Below are 25,748 nucleotides of genomic sequence, written 5' to 3'. Positions count from 1 at the left end.
CCACCTCCGCCTGCCAAGTGATTTCCTCACTGACGAGCCTGAGCCATTTCCGGATCCGACGTCCTATGTCAGCCGCCTCAAACAAGCCATGTCCGAGCTCCGCCCTACACAACCCCGCAAGCCACCCACCCAGCATCCGTTCATTCCAGCTGACCTCTCGACATGCTCTCATGTCTTCATTCGCACAGATGCAACACGAACGCCCCTCCAACGTCCTTACACTGGTCCACACCGAGTCCTGGAACGTCATGATAAGTACTTCCGCCTCGACCTCAACGGCCGCTCCGACACAGTATCCATCGACCGACTCAAACCCGCATTCCATGACAACCAGTCTGTCGACCATTGCCATCCGACCAAGCCGACGCCATCGCTCGCATTCGACGTGCCTCCGCCACGCCAAACACGAGCTGGTCGTCAAGTCAGATTTCCCGCCTATTTCTGACACTCTCTCGCTTATCCCATTTGCTTGCTCTCACTTTATCGCGCTAGTTATCGCTCATTACTCATTCACTAGGAGGGGAGCTCTGTAGCGTCTCTGACGTTCTCGCATCATGACATCATCATTTGTTTGCATGTACACGTCATATTTTCCTCATCATCACAAACACTGATTCACCATACTCTGGCACACATTGTAATACCTACTACACGTACTTCGCTACCATAATAATTACGTAATGTTTGGCTAGCATAGTTCCAATACACATTACGACATCTTTTGATGTTACGCACTCCTCGCCTACAACGCTATTGTAGAAAAGTAGTCTTTACTCATCTCTTGTAAGTTCTGTTTGCATCCAAACACTTCTTCCAAACAGCACACGTCAGATATCTAACAAAACAACAAACTTCATTGCACAGTCTTCTATCACAATCTCTTTCCTATATAAACCTCCTTTCTCTTCACTTTCTTCATGACATTTAGTGTTCGCCAGTCTTGTAAAGATCTTGGAAACTAACACTCGTTGCACTGTATCTAGACTACTAAAGCCCCACCTCCAAAGTCGGTGCGACGGGCCTGGCAAAGTAATGAGAGAGGAAATAATTGATAGTTACTGGTCTCCAGTTTTTAAAAAGAAGATCGCACAGAGCTTGAAATTGGGAGCTGCAACTGTTAAATGATTATAGCCTTTTGTCGTCTCCATTCTTGTGTAATCATGCATGTTTTTGTGACCTATTTCATAGATGTTGGTTGCCTTGTTGCTTTCTCTCCCCTCTCTCCCCTCTCCTCTCACCCAATTAACCCATTCTGCATAAGCGAAGCTGTGGACGTAGCATACTGCTGCTACACTTCAACGCGGGAATGCATATAATAATAATGACTGGTATCTCCTCTCCTCATTTCTGTGTTAGCACACAGGGACAGGGTTCCTGTGAAAGCGTTGTACTTAGTAAATGCAGCACAGTACAGAGACCCCCGGACATGCATGCATTCATGTTGGTTCAAGGGAGCCGTACATAATAGCCCTTCACAGATTATGCCGGCAGAACAATTGGAAGAATTGTTTTGGTATGTTTCACGCATGTTTGGTATGTAGATAACAAAAATGGAGCAGAATTCAAGGAAGTGCCAGCCGTAAGATGTGTATGGTTCTGCCAATTTCCGTGACTGCTTTACGAGCAGAATTTGCCAATTTGTCGAGCATTATCCACCCTGGGCTAGTCGTACACTGGGGTTTGTCCGACAGACCTGGCTGTTTACAACTCTAGCAAATTCATGCATCGGTGGATAAGGCAGTGATGGCTGTTATGTTGGTTCCACTGTCCACATGCCATGCCTCCTAAGGACCTTTTCTACACAAACTTAGTCACGTGACAAAGATGTTCAGCCACTGTCTAAAACATATCCTGAAGATCGTTGTGTACTTAACCTTAATCAATGAATCATAAAATTAATGAACCTTAATTGGAAAGTTTGCTGCTAGCATAATTTGATAAGAATACAATAACAAGTTATACAAGTCGTATAATTTACCACATTTAGATGCAGAGTTGAGTAGGGGCTCTATGAGTCAAGTAAAGTAGTAATTTTAGTTGAAGATTATTCTATAGTGTGCTGTGTGGATAGCCGAACGATGGTGTGTGTGTATGTGTGTGTGTGTGTGTGTGTGTGTGTGAGCGTGTGTCTGTGTGTACATGAAGGTGTGTGGGTGGGTGTCTCTGGGTGTGCGTTTGTGTGTGCATGCTCAGTTGCACGTGTTCCGCTCGAACTCAGTGGTGCACTCCTCACACTTGACGCTGCAGCAGAAGACGAAGCGGCAGTTGCAGCGCGCCTTCTGCGTGACCGTCTGCCCCTGGTAGCCCCTATAGCAGCACATACTCCTGCAGCTGTCACTCTCGCCGGAACCCGTCTGGCATATGCGTCCTCGCGTGCCGGCGATGTCGAACTCGCTGTTCGCATCGCAGTAGCTCCACTCGTCCGAACCGTGCACTAATTGGTTCTCGGAAGGTGCTGGGAGTGTCACTCCATCGCCGGCGCCTCCGTCGATGACAGTCGGCTGTTCCGCCCCGGCTGCGGCGTCCACGGTTGCCATGTAAACGGACTGTAGGCCGTCGCCGGCCGCGTTCAGCGTGGTCTCCACCGGGGAGCGATAGAGAGAGAACAGGGCGTTGCCGACAGCGCGGAAGTTGGGCACTTCTCTCCAGCACATGCGTGTCAGACAGCTGCCCGTGAATCCCAGACACTTGCAGACCGGCGCACGCTCGAAGCCCTTGCGAACGATCTGCAGTCACAGTCGGTGAAGAGACAGCAATAATAATTATACTCGTAGTCCTATGCTATATGTACACCCGGCAGCGTGTCCGCATTCACGCCCACGCATACATCTACATGCATGCATGCATGCATGCACAACGCCTCCTCTCCCCCATCGCACGACCGCCGAGCGAAGCATCTCCAGTACGCACAATGAAGTGTGATTCGGGCGTAAAACATGATTGATCGATAGTGACCACATCCTTAGACACCTCGCCACAGCACAATGCGACGCCAGCCACCTTATCCTATCCTAAATCTAGCACAGCCCCCACACGCAGGCACACCGTTTTTATTCACACTGCTTACTGCAGTGCTGGCAACTGAAATTCGACCCCCTGGGCGGCGGGGCGGCGCAGCGCGCCGCCCCGTCGCCAAGGGGGTCGGATTTCAGTTGCCAGCACTGCAGTAGTGCACTACCAAGCCACCAAGTATTGCCGCAGTCGATCTTCTCAGTAACTTATTTTTGCTTATATCAAAACATATTCAAAGCCTTGGGTTTGTTAGTATTAAAAGCGCATGCTGATGCCCCATCGATTAGCTCAGTCTTGTCATGACAGTTAATGCAAAGACAATGTGACGAAAAACAACGCCATGCTAGATTTCCAGTTCCAGTCACGGTTTCCAGTGACGTAATGACAGTTTGAGATTGCAAGGTGACATGATAAACTCATTTCTCATAGCGCATTTCCTTTCTATGAGAGTGTACACCTTTCTCTGCTTCTATATGAGTTCTCACTTCGTATAAATAAGCTGTAGTTTGAGTAGGATCGTCATTCCTTACTACATTCTGCCTTTCATGGAATTGTTTGCAGTATGTGAGTTGTGTTCTGATCCTCCGCCATGGTGAGTTGTGTTTTTTTCGCCCGTTACAGAGGCTATATCAAGATGCATGCGACAGGGCTCACCGTTCTTCCTAGCTTCTCGTTATGCAGGTTGAGCAGCTTGCGCTGCCTGCTCCACACGCCTGGCCGCGGCTCGACGGACTGGAACTTCTTGGCCATGCGCAGCCCGTAGGCGATGTTGTTGTCGCAGTTCTTCCATCTGTAGTCTGCTGTAGCCCACCGGGCCGCTTCCTGCTCACGATCAACTAGGCCACGCAGTTGCTGAACACACAAGATAGCACAAAGACACACACACGGACACAGAGGAGCATTGTACAATGTAAGTGACACACAATGATAGTGCATAGGTAAGCCTTGTTTGGTCGGTTGACAACATGTTATAAGGCGGAGGACGCAGTGTGTCGAAGACAGGTTGTAGTAAGGTATTAGGATCACTGTTTTCAACACAGTGCGTCCTCAGCCTTGTACGTAAAATGCTCTCAACCGATGAACATGTACAGTACACACACTTGAGAGGGACGAAAAGCGTTTCTTCTGCTTGTAATGTATATATAACTGAACCTATCTATCTGTCTATTGCTTCACTATTCATTGATCATGCTGTAAGCCTACATGGGTAGTGTTTCACCCAGTATGACAGTTTGCCCTTTCATCAATCATCGTGGTCTGCTGCACACGATGCATGGATGCGTTTCCTTTGTTTTGCATTGTTTTCTGTATGCACGCTTTCAGTCTTATCATGCTATCGTTAGTTCCGGTATAGTGCGTTGTTGCGAGTCTTGCGTGCTGTGCGTAGAAGTCGTACCACCGCACTCAGTATCGCTCTAGCCCGATAATCCATATGCATCTGAGTTGGCTGTACTCAGTTGCCTTTTGGGAACTCTTTGCCATGAGTTCAGGAGTAGTTCTCATGTTGTCGTTTTGCTCTCAACTTGTTTTCTCTCTCTCTCTCTGAAATGTTCTTCCCTGAATAACAACTAATTACTTTCGTACTGCCTGTTGGTCGAGTTGGCGTGCATGCCTGCGTGACTGAAGTTCCATAACATCTGGTACCGAAACCCGCTGATACCTGGTGCGACTGTGTTGTCGTTTGGTGGTGGGCCTTGATTTGGAAATAATGTCGCTGAAACTCGATGGATTCCTGCGGACGTTCCGCGGAAAAGGAGATGACCTGGAGACGTTTTGGTCGAAGTTCCGTGTACTGGCGGATATTCAAAAGTGGGACACGGAGGAAAAACGGATGCAGCACCTGCCCCTGGTCCTAGATGGCCAGGCGTTCAAAGTCTTCATGTCCATGGCGGAGGCGGACAGGAAAAAGGAGGCAACCGTGAAAGCGCTACTTGAAAAGGCCTTCGCGCCTGCACCTGCTGATTCTTATCAGCAGTTCCTGTCCCGTCGCCTACGCCCTGATGAGGCTGTGGACGGCTACGTTGCTGACCTGAAGCACCACTTGAGCTTAGCTGGCCACAAGATTACAGACGACAAGGACCCGGTCCTTTTGGAGCAGGTGATTTGCGGCTTGCCACCGACGTTCGCGCGAGACATTCGTTTGCAGGGTGCTGGACAGGCCCTCTCCGTCAGTGACGTGACAGAGAAGGTTCGCGCTTTGCAACTGGTTGAAAGCGCTGCATCATCGCATGCCATTGGCGCTGCTGCCACCGAACCAGCGAAGTCTTTGTATTGTTACACGTGCGGGAAAACTGGGCATGTCAAGAAGACCTGCCGCGCTGGGAACCAGGAACCCTCCACGCAGAGCTCGTCAGCAGGCCCATCTTCCTCGAAGAGCAGCCGAGTTCGTTGCCATCATTGTCACGAGCTAGGCCACATCCGGAGAAACTGCCCGACCAGGAGAACACGGGGCACTGCGTCTGCTGGTGTTTCTGACCAGCCAGGAGGAAAAACCGATTGCTGTTTGGCCCTGACTACATCATCGTCTTCCCTCATCCGAGTGTACGTCGATGCCTGCCGCGAAAAACACGACGAGTGGACTCGCCTGAGTTCTGTGGTGGACACTGGTTGCACGCGCTCTCTCATCAGCCGTGCCGCACTCCAGAAGTGCAATGGCCTGCGTTACATGGAACAGTGTCCGGACAACATGCTCGCCCTCAACGGTGAATCGCTGAAGATACTGGGTAGCGTCCTGCTGAACCTCCGTCGACTCGACGGACCTGTGCACTTGGACCTACTGACTGCCGTATCTGTGCTGGTTGTCCCAGACTTGAGTGTCCTGAACACCGACATGGTCGTCGGCAACGATGTAGTGACCCGCGCTGGAGGTATGCACCTGCAATACGCTGACGGCTGTCTGTTGTCCGTCTCATTTGGCTGTGCCGCTGTGCCTGCTGCTGTTAGTGCTGCCGCTGATGTGCTACCTAAGCCAGCTGACAGTACTGCTCGCACCTCCAAGCTGTCCCGCCACGTCACGGTCAACCACTCTGGTGACGATGTCACACTAAGTGTTGATGATGGTGAGGTGCACTGGAATGCAGCCGCCGGCTACTGGAGCATGAAGTGGCACTGGAGGGACGACATGCCACCTGCTGAACCGATTGGGTCAGGGATTGGCGAATATCCCCGCGCCAAACTCACCGCCGATCAGGAGCTGCAGTTCAATGCTGAAGTAGATGCCTGGATCCAGCAAGGCTGGCTGGTACCACACGATGCGGATGTTCACGGACCACCGGGCGCCATCCTCCCGTTGATTGCGAAGTGCCAAGAGCACAAGGCCTCAACACCGGTCCGCCCTGTACTGGACTACCGTGGGCTGAACCAGCTCATCCGCAACCACCCTGGGTGCAACACCCCTGTGTGCGGTGAGAAGCTGCGCAGCTGGCGACAGGCTGGTGACAATTTCCACATCCTGGATATACGGAAGGCGTACCTGCAGGTCCGTCTTGATCCGTCGCTGGCGAGGTTCCAGACCGTCATTTACAAGGGTAAGCCGTACGTCATGATGCGCATGGGCTTCGGCCTTGGGATTGCGCCAAAGCTGATGAGCCTGATCGTACAGTACGTCACTGGCCCCTACCCTACTGTCGACAGCTATGTTGACGACTTGTTCGTGCCTGATGATCTCGTCACCACGGTGGAAGACGAGATGGTGAAGTTTGGCCTACCCACCAAACCTGCTGAGTGCTTGCGATCAGCCCGCGTCCTTGGTCTCCAGCTTCACAGCTCGAACGACGTCCTGCAGTGGCGACGACGCACAGATGTCGACCTCTGCTGCCCAGCGAGCCCAACGAAGCGCGATGTGTTCCGCTGGTGTGGTCGCCTGCTTGGTCACAACCCTGTGTGCTCCTGGCTCAGGCCATACACTAGCTACCTGAAGAGGTTGGCTGACTCGCTCACTCCTGGAGGCTGGGACGCCAAGGTACCACCAGAAGTAGTAAGCCTCTGCCAAGAGCTGTCTGGTCGCGTTGAAGGAGAAGATCCGGTACACGGTGCCTGGTCCGCTCCACCTGCCGCACAATGGTCAGTATGGTGCGACGCATCCAACATTGCCACCGGAATTGTGGTGCAATGCGGTGCAGATGTCATCGAGGATGCGTGCTGGCTGCGTCCGAAGGATGATCGTACACACATCAATGTCGCCGAACTTGATTCGGTGATGAGTGGCCTTCAGCGTGCCACCGCCTACGGCCTCACGAGTGTGCGCCTCCTGACCGACTCCAAGACCGTGCATGGTTGGCTGTATAACCTGCTGCATGACATCCGCCGTGTCAAGACCAGCGGTCTGTATGATGTGCTCGTCCAACGCCGCTTGCAAGCTATTGACGAGCTTGTCCGCCTCACCGGCCTGTCTGTCGTGGTCGAATGGGTGCCCTCTGAACGCAACTTGGCTGATCGGCTGACAAGAGTACCCACTCCATGGTTGAAGCTCTGCCGTGCCAAGTCTGAGATGTGTGCTGTTGCTGGTGATACCACTAACCCCGCCGTGGCCCCGCCCATGGCTGTTGCCACTATCCGCGCAGCGCAGCAGAATGATGGACCGATTCTGGCTGCCATTCACGAGGTATCCAATGGGCTTCCTGTGTCGGCTGCATGCTACCGGAGAGTTGCTGCTCAGCTGGTCGTGAAGGCTGGCCTGCTTCGCCGAAGCGTGAAATTGCCCGATGGTGACATCGCTGAAGTGCCGGTGGTTCCCGAATCACTGACTGATGAGCTACTGGACAGGGCGCACAACAACACTGGGCATGGCGCATGGGAGTCCATGTATCGCACTCTCCGCCGACACTGCTATTTCCCGAGAATGGCCGAACGCTGCCAAGAAATCGTAAGCTGCTGTGCGCACTGCTGCTGTGCTAACCCTCGCCGTGGTCAGATTCCTCCTCCGACTCGCACTGTACTGCCGGACCGACCCTGGAGTGTCATCCAGCTGGACACCCTGGAACTTGGCGCAAGTAAATCTGGTGAGTTCCATTCCGTTCTGGTTTGCATCGACATGTTCTCGAAATGGGTGGAAGTGGCTCCGCTACGCCGTCACGATGCGCAATCCGTGGCTGATGCATTCGTGCAGATTTGCACTCGCTGGGGTCCCCCTGATATGGTCCGTCTCGACAATGGCACTGAGTTCATCAACGCTATCGTCCGCTCTGTGTTTGCTATGTTTGGAGTCACCATCCAAACTGGAGCAGTACGCCATCCCCAATCGCAGGGCTGTGTTGAACGATTCAACAGGACACTGCTGACTCTGATGAGGAAGGTCCTATCCGAATCGTCTGACTGGAATGCTGATCTGAACACACTGCTGTACTTCTATCGTAACCGACCTCATTCCGCAACCAAGATTTCGCCGATGGAAGCCATCTGTGGTTGGACACCCCACCAGTTGATCGCTGATCCAGATCGGACTGTGAATGACGGCAGCAACTGGTCTCGGGATCACCCTGCTCGGTGTGCTCGACTGCGCGACCTCGTGGAATCCGAGTTATCCGACGCTGATCGCATCCAAGAGGAGACTGTGCCTGTCTATCACACTGGTGATCACGTTCTTCTCCGCCGTCCTGACCGTCACCAGAAGCATCTACCGATGTATGAACCTGGTTGGCAAGTCATTCGTGTTCTGTCCCCCTCGACTGTGGTGATTCGACGGTGTGAACCTGTACGTGGTCGCAATGCTGAGAAAGTAGTGAATGTCGACCTGATCAAGCTCGACCCTCACCCTGTTGCCGCAGATGCAGATGTTGATTCTGCTGATGATCGTGATGACATCCCTGCTATCATCCAAATCGACATGGATCCGCAGCTTGACCAAGCCTACGGACTTCGTCGCCGGGCTGCAATCCGTCCTCCTCAGCGGTTCCGTGACTAATGTCATCAAGGGGAGAGGTGTAATGTATATATAACTGAACCTATCTATCTGTCTATTGCTTCACTATTCATTGATCATGCTGTAAGCCTACATGGGTAGTGTTTCACCCAGTATGACAGTTTGCCCTTTCATCAATCATCGTGGTCTGCTGCACACGATGCATGGATGCGTTTCCTTTGTTTTGCATTGTTTTCTGTATGCACGCTTTCAGTCTTATCATGCTATCGTTAGTTCCGGTATAGTGCGTTGTTGCGAGTCTTGCGTGCTGTGCGTAGAAGTCGTACCACCGCACTCAGTATCGCTCTAGCCCGATAATCCATATGCATCTGAGTTGGCTGTACTCAGTTGCCTTTTGGGAACTCTTTGCCATGAGTTCAGGAGTAGTTCTCATGTTGTCGTTTTGCTCTCAACTTGTTTTCTCTCTCTCTCTCTGAAATGTTCTTCCCTGAATAACAACTAATTACTTTCGTACTGCCTGTTGGTCGAGTTGGCGTGCATGCCTGCGTGACTGAAGTTCCATAACATGCTTCTGCTTTTCGTCCCTCTCGAGTGTGTGTACTAGGCTCTGCACCTTGGTGTATTGAGCACTCTCACGAGCAACCACAACTCCCTCCGAGCATGTACAGTACATGTACATTTACATGTTTGGGGTGCTGATTCAGCAGCCCACCTTCATCGACGTGTGTTTAGTGCGCTAGGTACAAGTATACTTTGAAACCTGTCTAAGCCGATCGTTAATTAAAGGGACCTTCGAAATTTCATTAAGGTCCCCATGTATGCTCAGGTGGTCTCCGTATCCAGGTTGGTTTGACTGGACGCTACATCCAATGGTCCTAGTTGCAATGGTCCTCTGGGACAGCTTGTCTCTCCCTTTCTCCTCTTTCTAGGACAGAGACACACACAGGAGTTGGGCGTGCTTCCCCTAGCTGCATCTCATGTTTGGCATTTAAGTGGTCTTTTTTTTTAATTAAAAAAAGGATTTCTATACCGGTAATAGCGGTACAGTGAAACCTGTCTAAGACGACCGCTCAAGGGACCTTCAAAACGTGGTTTCCGTCACCAGGTGGTCTCCTTATCCAGGGTCATTTGACTGGAAATAGCATCCCTTGGTCCTGGTTTTAGTGGTCTTTTAGGACAGGTGGTCGCCTTATCCGAGTGCTCGACTTGACAGGTTTGACTGCACAATGTCCTACAAGTCTACTTCAGAGCATTTGAAGTACTGTACCAAAATATCCATTGATCCTTATCTTCCTTTGTGACTCCTAGCTTGGCATTCTGGTAGAATCGAGATTATGTACTCTAAAGCAAGAAGCTTTCGTTTTGTGCATACTTGCGTTTTCAAGATTGCACTTGTTCACAATGAGAAAATTCTGCTCCAGTACAACCTGTCAAGGCGACCACTCGGATAAGGCGACCACCTGTCCTAGAAGACCACTGGAACCAGGACCAATGGATGCTATTTCTAGTCAATTGACCCTGGATAAGGAGACCACTTGGTCACAGAGACCACATTTTGCAGGTCCTTTGAGCGATCGTCTTAGACAGATTTCAGTGTACTTCATCACTGTCTTGACATCGGATCGTGTACTGTCCACTGGAAATACGCAGAGCAGTTTTCGGCGAATTAGATTTTCGAATGCACGATTATCCATACAATGTCATGATCATGACACTCTGCAAGCGGTCTCTGGACTACGCTATTCGCTGCATTTCGGGCAGGGTCCGATGATCTTCAGGAATGGATGGTTGTTGCAAACCAGCGAAATCTGAACTTTTGCGAAAGCTTTTCACTAAAACAACCTTACAGGAAAGGACACATCCATACACATTCTCATTATTAAAGTCCTATGTTAGGGCAATATTTAATAGACAAAGAAAGGAACACTTGGATACGAGTTAAGAGTAACTGTCGGAGTTGGAACGCTGTTGGTTAGCGCTTCGGAGATGTGTTGGAGCTACGTGTCAGGTCGTTCAATGTCTCAGTACCCTCTGTCAGTTTTGTGCCTAGTTGTTGCACTCACTGACTGTATAGTATCTAGTTATAGTGGTGGACAGTTACTCTTAACTCGTATCCATATGTTCCCTTCCTTTCTCCAGTCACATTATTGTCCACCAATTCTTTAGACTGTCGAGTCATTCCATTCCTCTTACATCTTCTTCGTGATAGTTCGTCACGCAGTTGCAGTCTCTGCCAAGTCGTCCCTCGCTGCACGCCTTTGCCGACTCATGGGCAACGCTGGCTGCCATCAGAGCATGTACGAACGCTGCTTCTCGGGTTGCTGCGCAAGAGAAACAAACATCACACACACACACACACACACACACACACACACACACATACATACACATACACATACGCACACACACACACACACACACACACACACACACACACACACACACACACACACACACACACACATACACACACACACACACACACACACACACACACATACGCACACACACACACACACACACACATACGCACACACACACACACATACACACACACACACACACACACACACACACACACACATACGCACACACACACACACACACACACACACACATACGCACACACACACACACACACACATACACACACACACACACACACACATACGCACACACACACACACACATACACACACACACACACACACACACACACACACATACGCACGCACACACACACACACATACGCGGGCAAACCAAGCAACACGCAGACGCAGATTGGAGGAGCTAGTTGCTTCCCTGTAACACATACCTACACATACATGTACACAATACATGTACACATACATGTACACATACATATACATGTACACATACATATACATGTACACATACATATACATGTACACATACATACGCGCTATTGAAATGTACCTCCATCACCTTTGCCCCCTTCTCCCCTTCTCCGTATATATTATACTAGTGATTGTTAGCCTTGGTCATATGCTGTCTGATGAAGTGTTCTGACACGAAACTCGGAGTAACAGCGGAATGAGACTTGTTTGATTCATTGCTGTGTACTATTTGTACACATACATGTATGTGTATACCAGTAAGTGTAAGTACATGGACAGTAAAACCTGTAACTAAAGACCACCGTGACTAGCGACCAGCCTGGTACTACAGTAAAACCTGTAACTAAAGACCACCGTGACTAGCGACCAGCCTGGTAATGCAGACCATTTCGCCAGGCACGGACGGTCTCACATTCGTATGATGGTTGCGCGATGCAAACCTCTAACTAACGACCACCTGCCACTAAAGACCGCTTTTTCTGGCCCCAAGGGGTGGTCGTTAGTCGCAGGTTTTACTGTATAGTGATTGCGCCTGCCACAGACTGCAAGTTTGCAAATCTGCAGCCAATGGGATTGAGATTTTTGGGGTTTTTTTTAATTGAAAACCACAAACCTTCAGACATGTGAATGTGCATCATGGTTTGGTTAGGAGCAGCGACAAACAGAGTACTGTGGAACATAGTAGTTTTTAGTAGTAGTAGTAGTTTTTATTATTTTACTAGGGGAGTCCCAACAGGCTACTGCCTTTTTACTGGGAACCCTAGGTGAAGTTTAACCATATTAATGAACAGAGCAAGAGAGTGGGCCTGTCGACAGTCAGCTGGAAGAGAGTTCCACCTGCCTGCCGCCAGAAAAGAAATAGAGCGCATGCCAAACTGCGTATAAACGAGTGGGAGAACTAAGGCTCTTTGTGCCTTGCCCCGGGTGCATGCCTGGTGACCAGTTGCCCGAAGCCCGTACAAAGACTGAAGAAGAGGACTAGCAAGATGTTGGGTCAAGCAGCGGTACACAAAAACATAGAGCTTGAGGCTAATACGCTGTTCCAAAGAATAGAGGTGATATAAGCGAAGAACTAGTTCAGTGGGCGTGGTACGATCGAGTCCAAACACTCTCTTCATTGCTATGTGACTAACGGTCACAATCCTATTGTACAGAGTTGTGCTGAAACAATGTAGGTAAGCATTACTGGCATAGTCTAGGGTAGACTGAATAATAGACAAGTAGAATGTTCGCTTTGCATCATTTGACATAAGTGGAACTCACTAAGTCGTACTACTCTTGCTTAGCGCAGACATTATCCGGAGCATGGGTGTAGTGAATCGATCCATAGTATGTTTGAGTAAAGAACCACCTCGGATACTACGTACACTTTCCTACTGTCCATGGGGGGTACGTGTTATCAGGGTTCCACGCAACGAAGGCTGCATTTCACAGGTGCTCTACGCTTACGTGCACATGTATATGTACCTGTACATGTACAGTAAAACCTGTGACTAACGACCACCCCTTGGTGCCAGAGAAAGCGGTCTTTAGTGGCAGGTGGTCTTTAGTTAGAGGTTTTACTGTACATGATTGTTTAAGACACTTTTTAGGTGCAGTACATGTACAGGTGCACATGGCATGCACAAGTACAATCATGTACATGTAGGTGCATCACGGCTGAGAGCATGTCATGTTACCCATACATGTACATTGTACATGTACATGTATGCTGGAGTTTGAACCAACAATGTTACATGGCCAACACCATACATGTACATGAGCTGTAGTGTAGCGATGCAGGGCACTCGAGTGGAGTTGGAGACCAACATGGCCATGGCTGCCATCATAATGATTGTGATCGAAGTGCAACAGTTCGACGCCAGGTGGTCACAGGTAACTGTTACATGCAGTCAAGTTTGTTTGTTCATGTACATCATGCATGACCTGTCAATAGCACATCAAATATTTGTTTTGGAATTTAAGAACTCGATCCATCCTGCACCATACTGTCCTGAGCATTCCCTTGCCTCTTTAGGCACTTTGCGGCATATCGATGTTGGTGTCGGGTTACCTGGCAACAGTTAGCAGGATCTGGTGTAACCTGAGACAGTGGAGCTACGGAGATTGACACGTTACAACTGAAACACTCAGCTCTTCTGTGCTGTTATCTGTGTGGGTGCGATTGCCTTGTAGCAGCAATTCAACGTGATCACAGCGTTTAGCCCGAGGATAAAGCTAACACTAAAGACTGACAGAAACCTATTTACAGGTTGGCAGAGAGCTCGGTGCCTTGCGTTCTTTCCACGCCGCACCTCTTCAGGAACAACGTGCGCATATCGTTACTATCGTATTGACTCTGGCCAGAGGGCCTGTAATATTGGTAATGCTGAATATGACATGAGAAATCCACACAAGTACATGTACACGTGTCATTCGTCACACACGTAAAATTTAATGTTTAACATGTAGTGATGTACATACAGAAGTACCCAATGTTGTAGACAGCAAGCTGTTTCGGCCATAAAGGCCTAATCAGTCCAGCTACGAGCTAAATCACATCATACAGAAGTATGTATCACGTAATCAGTATCCACAAGTACATGTGTAATTCCTCATACACGTACATGTAAATGTACATAATTATAAGTAATGTCACGTAATCAGTATCCACAAGTACACGTGTCATTCGTCATACACGTACATGTAAATGTACATAATTATACAAGTAATGTCACGTAATCAGTATGCACAAGTGCATGGCTGAAAATGTGTCTAGCGTCTAGGTTTAACTTTACAGAGTGCCATGCAGCCTATGCCCTAGCTAGGGCCAAAAACAACACAGCAGGGACCGAAAAGGTTCTCCTTCTGTTACTCAGAAGTTCCGTGTTCAGAGACGTTCAGTCATTGTTGTGATTATACATGTACATGTTTTCTCATATCTTCAGAATTCCCCGGCGATGGCTTCCCTTTTCGCCTGCCGATGGGCCCAATAGTCAATGCCGAAGCTTAAGTGTTCAACCAATAGAGATACATGTAGATGTATAGGGCGGATACGAGTATAGAGTATTTTACATTGTATTCTCAGTCTGCGGACAGAACTGTTTCGTCATTTGTGGACTCGTCAGCGCAGCACACAGAGAAAGAGGCCAAACCTTATAGCGATGAAAAAGAGAATTTGCAAAGCCAGATTTAAGCCCGAAAGTAACTTGCCAGACTGCTCAAACTGACAAATCAGTGAGCTCTGCGTAATCCAAACAGCAAAGGCACTACCCCAGATGAGAGTGCTCAACTACGAGAGAGAGAGAGAGAGAGAGAGAGAGAGAGAGAGAGAGAGAGAGAGAGAGAGAGAGAGAGAGAGAGAGAGAGAGAGAGAGAGAGAGAGAGAGAGAGAGAGAGAGAGAGAGAGAGAGAGAGAGAGAGAGAGAGAGAGAGAGAGAGAGAGAGAGAGAGAGAGAGAGAGAGAGAGAGAGAGAGAGAGAGAGAGAGAGAGAGAGAGAGAGAGAGAGAGAGAGAGAGAGAGAGAGAGAGAGAGGAGAGAGAGAGAGAGAGAGAGAGAGAGAGAGAGGGGGGGGGGGGGAGAGAGAGAGAGAAGAGAGAGAGAGAGAGAAGCCGGGGTGCGATAGGATAGCGAGAATAGTATAGTATTAATAGCGAGTATATGCATGTACTGTAATACCCTTAGGCAGTCATGTACATGTACAATACGTGCATGCTCAATAGCAACTTCACGGCCTTTGTAGTCTCCTATGTTCTCTTGATGTTGTTGTTCTCCTCCATTCTGTAGGCATGTGCACTTTCATAAAAAAATTAAATTAAATTAAAAATAAAATAATGCTGGTGATCACATGAATAGTAACTGTCAGCTAGGTATAGCTACTAAAAAAACTCAAATCTTCCACGACTCCCTGCTGTCAAAGTACTGCTTCGACGGAGACCTTGCTGGATGGCGCAGAGCTGACACATTTCTCCTCTGGCCCAATAATCTCCTTGCATGGCCACATTCCACACACGCTCAATCTGAATGCCCAGCGGGGAGGCTAAATGAGTCTAGGGTCCCAACTCGGGCAGGGATGCATCTGTTCCTCCAGCATAAGTGGGCTTTGCGTGTTTTCTCCCGGGGTGTGTGTCACGCAAAGTTCTTCGACAACTGGCCATGTTTGCGCAGTGCCAGCAGCGCTCGATTTCCAGCTGTGAGTTCAGATGTCACTTCTTGCACACATTCCCAATTTCTCCAAGTGCTTGTAATTGGTGTTGCTATCGCCTTGCAGTTTTGTACTGACATCTGGATGGCAATGACCCGTTGACCTACAAGTAAAAATTAGTTCGTGTCGTACCACGTGGGCAAGTTGGGGAGTTGCCAAGTGGTGCACGCACAGTGCAAGATACCGGAATTCCTTAGCTACATGTGCATGTACCGGCGCAGTAGATCAAACACAATACTCAATAGTGATGTACACTACATGCAGAGTTCGCTGACTTGCCAGTTTGAGCACTCTGGCAAGGTACGTTCGGGCCTCGTTTAAATCTGGCTTTGGAAATTTTATTTTTCATTGCTACCAGGTTCGAAAGAGGCTTTGACTCCTTAAAAAAAAGAAAAAAATCCCCGAAAAAACATTGTACTTTGTAACGTCCTTGTTACAAAAGTGCTATGACGTGGACGGACCTCGATCGGGATGTTAACGGCCAGCTCTGTCTTCTTTGCAAATTTTAGTACGACACGGAACCCTGCATACGCCATACGGGTCTGCCGTAGGTGACGTCATTACATATATGGAGACACCACCTCCAAACACGGATGAGCTTCATTTTCCCAGTGTGATGTCCCTGCACCATCTGAAAAGTTGTCTTTCGGATATTTTTTGGAGAGCTGCTCTGCGAGAACAACCTGCGCCGAGACGTACATTCGTAGTGCCTGCGGCATTATGCTGTACATGTGTGTATTGTATACTGTGGCATTGCACATACATGTACATGTAATTACAGTGAAACCTGTCTAACGCGAGCGCTCAAGGGACCTTCCAAATGTGGTCTCTGTCACCAGGTGGTCGCCTTATCCAGGGCCAATTGACTGGTAATAGCATCCCTTGGTCCTGGTTGCAGTGGTCTGCTAGGGCAGGTGGTCGCCTTATCCGAGTGGTCGCCTTGACAGGTTTTACTGTATACATAATCTACGGCAGTCCCGCCAAAGTTCAATGAACATCTGTTGATCCTTGTAGTGCGAGCACTTGAGCTCACTGCGCACTGAAATAGCACATCTCGGCCTCTAGGTGGGCACCGCTACAGACAGCTAGCTAGTCAACGATGCACTACAAACACGCACTCTGTCTCAGATAAACAAACTGTAGGAGCGTCGCATTAGATGAACAAGTGTTGGCCAAGCGATGCTATTGGACAAAATAAATTAATTAATAACGTCGCAATCACGTGACCACATGGAATCCAATTCCGAACAGTATGTGCGAGAAACTCTAACTAACTAACTTACCCACCTGTACATGTACATGCAGGACCTGCAGTACAAGTGACTACATCTGCCCGTGTCTAATCTAAATCGCCGCTAGATCCTGGAAATGGACTTCCCCCTGGCATGTTCAAGCATCACCAATAGGCATTTTATTGCCTTATTGGCCCAGTGACCATCAGTACATACCTTGGACTGAATAATCGAATGTACAGGCGCGTCCTATCGACAACTAACTTATCCCATCCCGAGTACATTGAACTTCTCTTGTATTGTAGCCTGCATTGCATACTGACTTGAGCCAGGGGCTAACACGGGCAGAATGTCGTCTTGATGAAATCTGCTCGTAGGGCGTTTAAAGGATGTTTTTGTGAAACGACATCTCCCCCGCATTCATCGAATACTTCGTTACGATGTCTGGTGTGTTGAATCCAGGAGAGTACCCAGGTGTTTGGGTGGTGTTGGCGGGCTGTCCAGCAATCAGGCAATGATGGACTTTTCACGCTGCTTTCTATTTTTTTGCTGTCGGCTTTTCCTGTATTGTAAGATGGCACGCGGATGTGAGGTGTGAAAAATCAATGCTGTCAGCTGCACTTCCGGTTCCGAGAGGTGAGCTCACACCCCTGCAACACAACTTCCCCATGTCTCACCCCCCCCCCCCCCCCCGCCATGCAAGACGAAATAAACACACTAGAAGCCATACTGCGAGGACCATAGAATTGCTAGATCGTATTGATTTTAGTACGCCACGAGTCAGGTGTGTTTCGTCAGGCAATACTAGTAGTCGCAAAACACCAGACGAAGAAGATCCATTCCTATCAACCAGCCAGCTACACAAGCAGTGAGTCGACAACCATTTCAGCCTAAGCAGCTCTGGCAGAGTATTATTATGTGTGACATCATCACTTTTTCTTAAATTAAAACTGAGACTGAGATGTTTCACGGACTGCGTGTACATGTACACGTGCATGTAATCGACCGACCACTTACAGTTGTGTAGGATGTGTCTTCCGAACAGTGGTCCACTGGCGAACTTTGGGCAGTTCCAGCGCTGCGCGGCGAATTGCTTTTGACACTCCAGCGTTGTTGCCAGGCTGGCGCGGGCCAAAATTGTCATCCTCCGAACGCCCAGGTCCGATCCACCGTCACACGCCCGCCGCTGGTTGTCCGTCATTAGATTGAGGTGCTCGCAGCCGGGAAATGTACCCATGTTACCCTGGGGCAGGATCACGCGGTTGGCCATCGTCCTGGAACAAGCAAACACACACACACACACGCACACACACACACATATCTATTAGACACGACTGCTTTCTTGTGGTGTGCGCGATCAACGCAGTAAAATCAGCATCATGAACCCTGCGCGGACAATGACGTCACAAACCAGGTAAATCCATCGTGTTTCTTTTGCCCGTGAAAGAGGATTAGACCGTCAGAAACAAGACGTTGTTGTTGTTGACTTTAATTTTACTTCACCAATTGCACAGGCATGATTGCCTTCTTACCGGCCTATGGGTCCGGTTCCCACAGAAAGATGAAGGACGTGATTTGGAACGATTTTTTTGGTACATTTCACTCATGTTAGGAAGCCTTGGCATAGTGCGTGGTAAAACTGGAGTTTAGCTGCTTGGATGTCTACTGAAGAAACTAATTGAGCTACATGTACTTCTGGACCTCCGGGCAGCAGCTGACCTGGCATAGTGCACGGATAACCCTGATTTCCTATTCATTTTCTATTTTCCATATTATCGTACATGTACATTCTTTTTTTTCTACAAAATCCACATATCTCCAGGCACTGGGGTGAATACTGGAGTGTGGTGGTGGGGCCCATTATAAGCTCCGCCGACCAGAGGTCTCGGCTTCATAGCGCCATGGACGCACCACATGTATGTGCACCAACTAAACCAGATTTTGAACAGTCGATCGCATAACTTGTGCTCACAATTTCCATGTTGCAGATTTTAATTAGACTTTCAAAACTCAAGCGCTAGCATTACCACGCATCTGACGGCTCAATGGCGGCTTTTCCTTCCCGAGAAGTGACCTGATAGCGCCCAGCTAGGATATCGCCCTTAGCCAACACGGCAGGCTGAGGACAAAGGAAAGTGAGAGGAGAGTTATAGGCGTGTGCTGAGTACAGTGTGTCAATAGAGAACCGCGCATTCTTGTCGTGTGTGTGGTACAAGCAATTTGCCAAGGGCCTGTGAAGTGGTTTGTTTCATTCTTGTTTTCCGCGTTGCATACTGCCTCTTCTTTTCCACTGCCAGCAAGGGCGTGTTTGTGAATGGGGTGACGCTCGGGAGAGGCTGAGAAAGAAGAAAGAAGAGAAATTAGGTAGACACTACGTCGAAGCACAGTAGTGCGAAAAGCATTCGTTAGTTAGCAGTTAGTAGCGTTTTTTTTGTTGTTGGTCGGATTGTGTCGAGTTGTATAGCTACTTTGTTTTTCTGGGTTACTGCTGCGTTGTTGTATTGTATTCCTTACTCTTTCTATTTTACCCATTCTTGTTGTCGGCGTGTCATAGTCTCAGCGTGAATCATTCATGCACACTTTACATATTTTAAAGTATGCGTGTAGGGATGGAGTTGATTCTTTACACGACCTTGATACATCTACCTAGAGTTTCTTTCGATTAGACTATTTCGAATTTTAATTTTAATTTCATCGCCGAGTTTCATCCCTTGTATCTTTGGTGTTCTTCCTTCTTTCAATGTCATGTGGAATAAAAAACTGCGCTTCATTAGTTAGACCCTAAAGAGGAGAGAACGGTGTTTGTGAGGCGAGAAAGGCAGGTAGACATTACTTCGGAATGCAGTAAGCGGTAGTTAGATCATAGAGAGATGTACAAAGACCTTTCTTCGGAGAGCAGTTCTGGGGAAACACTAGAGGGGCGAGTGCTCGAGTTGAGATGGTACAACAGAGCTAGAGCTGACCAGTGAGTCGACATGCGCACATGGAGTGGCACACGTGTTTCATAACATCATAGTACTGTAGTGGCGTTACGGGCCGTACCACCCCGTGTGAAATGGTGTTCTGTTTCTAAGCGGGTTATCAACTCCTCTAAACACTTGGCCACATCGTGCGCACCATTGCTTTCTTGGAGCGTGGCCAAGGATCAAAGTGTTTCGCGCCTGGCTTGAGCTCCTTATCGCCTGGGTTCAAAGAGCGGAACCTCAACGGGGTATGAATAGGATTTCATCAGTACGCAATCTTACATCTATACACGATGTGACGTGAGGAATTCAAGGACAGGATTTTGAGTCGTTGCAGTCAGCAACGTGGAGCTGAAAGAAGACACCATGTGGTTTACGTTGGCACTGTTGCTTCCCATAGTCTGCAGCAAAGTCTGCCGCACTCTTGGCCGCTTCGGACCCGGAATTTTCAGGTGAACCCACCCGTCCCAACGCGACCACACTGGGTGAGATGAGAGGGGGGGGGGGGGCGATGATTCTCTAGCTTGGAGTTGTTCCAAATTCCGTGACAGATAATGCTACTTGGGCGTTTGTCTTCCTGAGTGGGTTTTCAGCAAAGATGTTACAACACTTGGACCTACCAGGCTTGAGAACCCAAAGCCAGCATAGGGACTACTACTAGCACTCTCGCAAACATTGTGCAGAACACAAATTAATGTTGTTAGCGATTGGACTACAATGTAACGACCATCATCATTAAAGCCATAATCCAGGCATGATTCTATTAAAAGTGAGTCTTTGCAGTCTGCCACTCAAGATGGTTATCTTCTTCGGGCGTAGAGCAGAACACCAATACACTAATGCTTGCTAGCTGACTGATAGAGCGGAGGTGATTGGTGCTTAGAAAACAGACGATGGTCTTGTATCCTCTGATAGAGCCTCACCGCCTATTAATGTACTTGATACACGTACGAGTGAGTAATTTAGTATAGCTTTCACATCGCCTCCGTAATTCTTCCCAGGAATGCTACAGCATTCAGTCGCGTGTCTCCTGGATACACGATCCAGCTGCGGTGTCCATTGTCACAATATGGGGGATACATTCCCACGATGGCACACGGCCAGAGCTGAGAGCCTGGTGCGAGGAGATAGGACGCAGAAATGAATACAAGGTGATTAAGGTTGTAGCAAGGACGCCACTTAGCCACCAGCCAGACCGTATCGAACTGTGCAAGAGCCGCACAAGTAATACAGAACTTGTATCAACACTTGTAGGAGAGTGGCAGGATGGCTCAGGTATTCTGCAGCTGCAAGACGTTTAGCGGCAGGCAGCTCCTTTCAACAGGGTGTCGTTTCGCGGCACACCAGCCTGCTCAGACCCTGGGGCGAGGGACGCCCAGGAATTCGGTCCAATCTCTTCAGCGCTCTTTGCCGAGACGAAATTCAGTATTGTGTAATAGCGTAATTACTATCCATGGATGCCTTCGTCGACTTGGCGGAGCCTCAACTAACACTATACAAGGAACCGCACCCAATGTTCCGATCGGTGTCCTGCCTTGACTGTAGCATCTCTTGTCTTGGGGAGATAATAGTCGATGCCTTGAGATTCTGGTCCAAACCCGGATCTATAATGTGCATACTGTACATCCTTATACAGTCCTACGCAATGAAATCCGGTCGAGGTGTTCAGGTTTGCGCCCTGCTTAAGTTCACATCACAGTGTTCGCAGGTCTGGGGCTGCATAGCGCCCGGTGCGCGCTTCGCTCACGCGACCGGATTTCACTGAAAAGCAGTGTTTAGTAGAATAACAGTAATCTGTACGTGCTAAACATCCCGCAGTCACTCTCTCTCTGCGTGTGACGGGTTTGGAAATTGATAAGCGTACTTGGGGGGGGGGGGGGATACTAATACTTGGGGCCATGGAAGGTGCATACCTGTACGTGTTCTTTCGCTGAACCTTGGACATCAACTACTTTGTTACCTGGGCTGCAAAGCACAGATTTGTGTGACCCCTGGAATGTACAACGTACATGTTCCATTAAGTTAACTCAAGGCACACTGCCTCTGTGTACATGTTCCGTTAAGTTAACTCAAGGCACACTGCCTCTGTGTACATGTTCCATTGGGGTTTTACAGCACTCCACGATCATATCATAGGGACCCAGAGCTGTGGAATGTATCAGCGGTGTAACATAGTCAAACTCAGAAATAGCAACCTCGGGTATAACAACCTCCTCGCTTAGAGCAACAACTCGCGAATAACAACAACGTTTTCACTTTTCCGACCTAGTAACCAATTGACTGCATACATTGTACTTTCAACCTCGGGAAAAACAACCTCGGGAATAGCAACCTCGGGAATAACAACGTCGGGTATAACAACGTCGGGAATAACTGCAACTCCCGAATGCAACACTGGTCTTGTTGTGCCCGAACGAGGGTCGTTACAACAATTCCCTACCCCCCCCCCCCCCCCCCCATTTAGCCCGATTCTCATATTCGCTTCCATGAAATCGGCCTTGTAGCCCCTGTGTACTTGCGAATTCAACTAAAGAATCCATACATACATGTACATATTCGTACGGCTGACTGTACTGTGCTGGGCCGTGGAGGCAGCTGGTTGACTCTGTGGTACCTACAAGTATACACGTGTTTACATGCACTTTGTATGCATCACCATAGGGAACAAGCACCCGCATTCCTTTCCGACATTTTGTATGCATGTCTGTGCCTATAATTATAGCTATGCGGGCATGTTTTACTCAAGAAGTACGAGATCTTGTGGGTGGTCTGCCACAACGAATACCAGTTGTATATCCAGAGCAGATTGAGCGAACACTGCCTGTCCCTCTCCCCCCAGTCATTGGAATTCAGACAGTGGGCAGCCGAAAAACAACTTTCAAACCGAGCCAAGCAGAGAAAAGGAAAGGACGTACCTGTACATGTAAATATACTTTTTAGGTCTCGTTTCATATGCAGATTTCCTTACAGAGGAATTCATCCAGCCACAGGCATGTCTCGGAATCTCTCACGCACAAACATGCTTCGAGAAACCAAAAAACAAAGTGTAAACATGGCAATCCCTACGAATGGGAATTGGAATGGGGTTTTCGGTCTTTGACCACTTTGTGGTGGTTTTGTAGTGGGTCTGGTCTACTCACCTCCCACCTCTTTTAGCCTTTAGGAGCTGCACCTGTGCCTTGATCCCTAATATTAAAGGGTGGTGGCGTTCCAAGGGATGCGGAAAACGCGGTCCAATCGAGTCTTGTGCGTACCTTGACATTTGTTGTGGCAGACTCAAACTCTTTGCTGCACACGTCACTTGAAAAGTTCAACAAATTTTCGGACCTGGTTCATTCATCGCCAGGGTGAAACAGTACACTGCAAAACATTTTTTGGTACCCGTTTAAGTGAAGTATGCAGCAATGACCTTGCGGGAAACTAATCCCAACAGACATTTTTGTCTTTAATAATAATTATTAACATGGTATGAACTTAACTGCTAAAATAGTGATGGACTTAATCTAATGAAACACCTAGACGGTGTGGTGAAGATGGGACTGATTAACATGTACATGTAGGTCTGTGTGTACATGTAAGAGCTGCAAGACACTAGAGACTTGATACTTACCACCACGTCTCAAGATCTCCTCCGTTCTGCGCTGGACTATCGCCGCTATCACTAGCCGTGCTGCCTTCGTGCAGCACCATACAGCTTGCTACTAGCGTAGCCACGAGCAGCATGGGATCAGACATCCTACACCACCGCATCGCCATCGCACAGACCTTGCTCCACCAGTCCGGTTGGCCGCCAATCGAACGCACAGGAACTGCAGCGCAGCTCAGGAAACAGTTTCGTATGCCGCGGGTGACGGAATACCCAACACAGACTGGGTGTTGGGTGCGAAGATCCGACAGCAGTTGTACTTCCTGCTAGAGTAATCGGCAAAGCCTCTCTTATCACGTCTAATGTGCTATGTTTGGCTTCAAATACAAGCAGTGAAGCACGTTTGCACACGAGTAATACTAATACTAATTATATCGTTTTGCCTTCACCCTGAGTTGTGTTGGACATGTACGGCACTGTCTAAGTCTTTACTAAACTTTAGTGCAAATGCCTCAAGTGCTAAAAGTAAAAGCGCAGCTACTTGGCGAGAGTGGTAGTTTCTGGTCCGGCCTCGACTGTGCGTGCAAAGAACTGCTCCCGGGTGAGGGTTGTGCGCGGGCTTATAATATGCTAGTATTAGTCTAAGTAATTCGCCATCTACTGCACATGATGCGGTACGCACAGCTATGTGTCGAGTCACCGTTACCTCTACGCGTACGGGCTCATATCATACCGCACCGCATATTTTATGTGCCACTGTGCATTATGGATGGCTCGACATAAGGTTCTGTGCTGTACAAAATGATTATGCACATGCACACACTTTTACAATCATGTTTTCCTTATCAGTGCTTCATCTCAGCTTGTTCCACTTCACTTTCCTGCAGCTGCGTGCACTGTCGTCCCACAGCAGGATAATACTAGCGGCCTTCCAGGAAAGTTAGTTGAAAGCGACGGCGATCATCGCGCCGAGGCGTGCTATGCGGCGTGGCGAACATCTCGGACCGAGCCGCGTCGACGCTTCATCATTAGCGCTCTCTCCGAGAGCGTGACCATGTGGTCTGATGCGTGGGAGGGCGACACAAGACTGGGGTGTGTACAAATAATGTGCCAGCAACAAGTGCGCCCGCTGGATTGGTCTCACAAGCATGCACGCTTTTACTTCTTGTGTGCTGGCACCTTCGTAGTTATGACAACATTGTTCTTACCCGTCTTGGTTCTCCCCACTCTTCGTTGGCGTGTGCTTTGCTAAACGAAAGTGAAATGCATGTACCTGATTGTATATGTATATGTAAAAGAGAAAGACCAAGGAACTACAAGTTACGCTATACGGTCCACTAACACTAGCAGGTACTAAACAATCATCTAATGCGATAACATTGCACGACACTGACCGACCGTACTCACTTATGTTATGTCTATAACTTAGAACCTTCCAAGTTGGAAGGCTGTTGGAGTGCGCATCCAAGATGTGCTAGCGCTGTTAGCCAGTTAGTTGTAGAACGTCAGTACAGGGTCAGAACCGGGTTCAACACCCATAATATGGTTCAGATGGTCCGCAGGGACCGGGGCTCTGCCAACCGCGGAAGGTTGTAGTTGTTGTTTATTTATTTTACATCGCAAGGCAAACGGGCAGTTCTGCCCAATATTATGGAAGCGATGACAACCAGTAAGAGGAGTCAGAAATGAAGAGAAAAATAAATGAAAATAGAAATACGAAAATGGAAGTAGCAATGAGGGGAGGCAGGGTCAAGACGAGCAGAAAAAAATGGATCTCAAATTTACAAGTCGGGTCATCGTAGCATGATTCTATCGAGCCTCATCAGCAGGTTACAAAAGCCATTACATTTAACCGAAGTAAAATACGCGCAGCATGCGTTTGAATTCACGGACAGATACTATGGACTTCATACAGTCGGGCAGGCCATTCCAGAGTCGGCAGCTGGCTAGAAGCGGTCGGCATGCGCCAGAAGCACTGTGGGCCAGGGGGAGGGGAAGGTTGCGTCCCAATTGACCTCGAGTGGTCATGCCTGCCGGCGGGCCTTGCAATAC

The 25,748-nt window shown here is 48.7% G+C and overlaps 1 protein-coding gene across 1 annotated transcript; it reads right to left on the bottom strand.

Annotated features, from left to right (window-relative positions):
* Positions 1 to 1,638: 1,638 nt before the first annotated feature.
* Positions 1,639 to 24,272, bottom strand: LOC135827616 (protein Wnt-2-like). The gene is made up of 5 exons (XM_065340081.1): positions 23,721 to 24,272; positions 18,165 to 18,421; positions 11,066 to 11,193; positions 3,667 to 3,864; positions 1,639 to 2,726 (listed from the first exon to the last, which is right to left on the bottom strand). The coding sequence occupies exons 1-5, from the start codon at positions 23,864 to 23,866 to the stop codon at positions 2,190 to 2,192; spliced, it is 1,266 nt and encodes a 421-aa protein (XP_065196153.1). The 5' UTR covers positions 23,867 to 24,272; the 3' UTR covers positions 1,639 to 2,189.
* Positions 24,273 to 25,748: the final 1,476 nt, after the last annotated feature.

The sequence above is a fragment of the Sycon ciliatum genome, chromosome 11, assembly GCF_964019385.1.
Source record: "Sycon ciliatum chromosome 11, ocSycCili1.1, whole genome shotgun sequence".
Lineage (NCBI taxonomy): Eukaryota > Metazoa > Porifera > Calcarea > Leucosolenida > Sycettidae > Sycon > Sycon ciliatum.
This window is presented reverse-complemented; position numbering and strand designations above follow the sequence as displayed.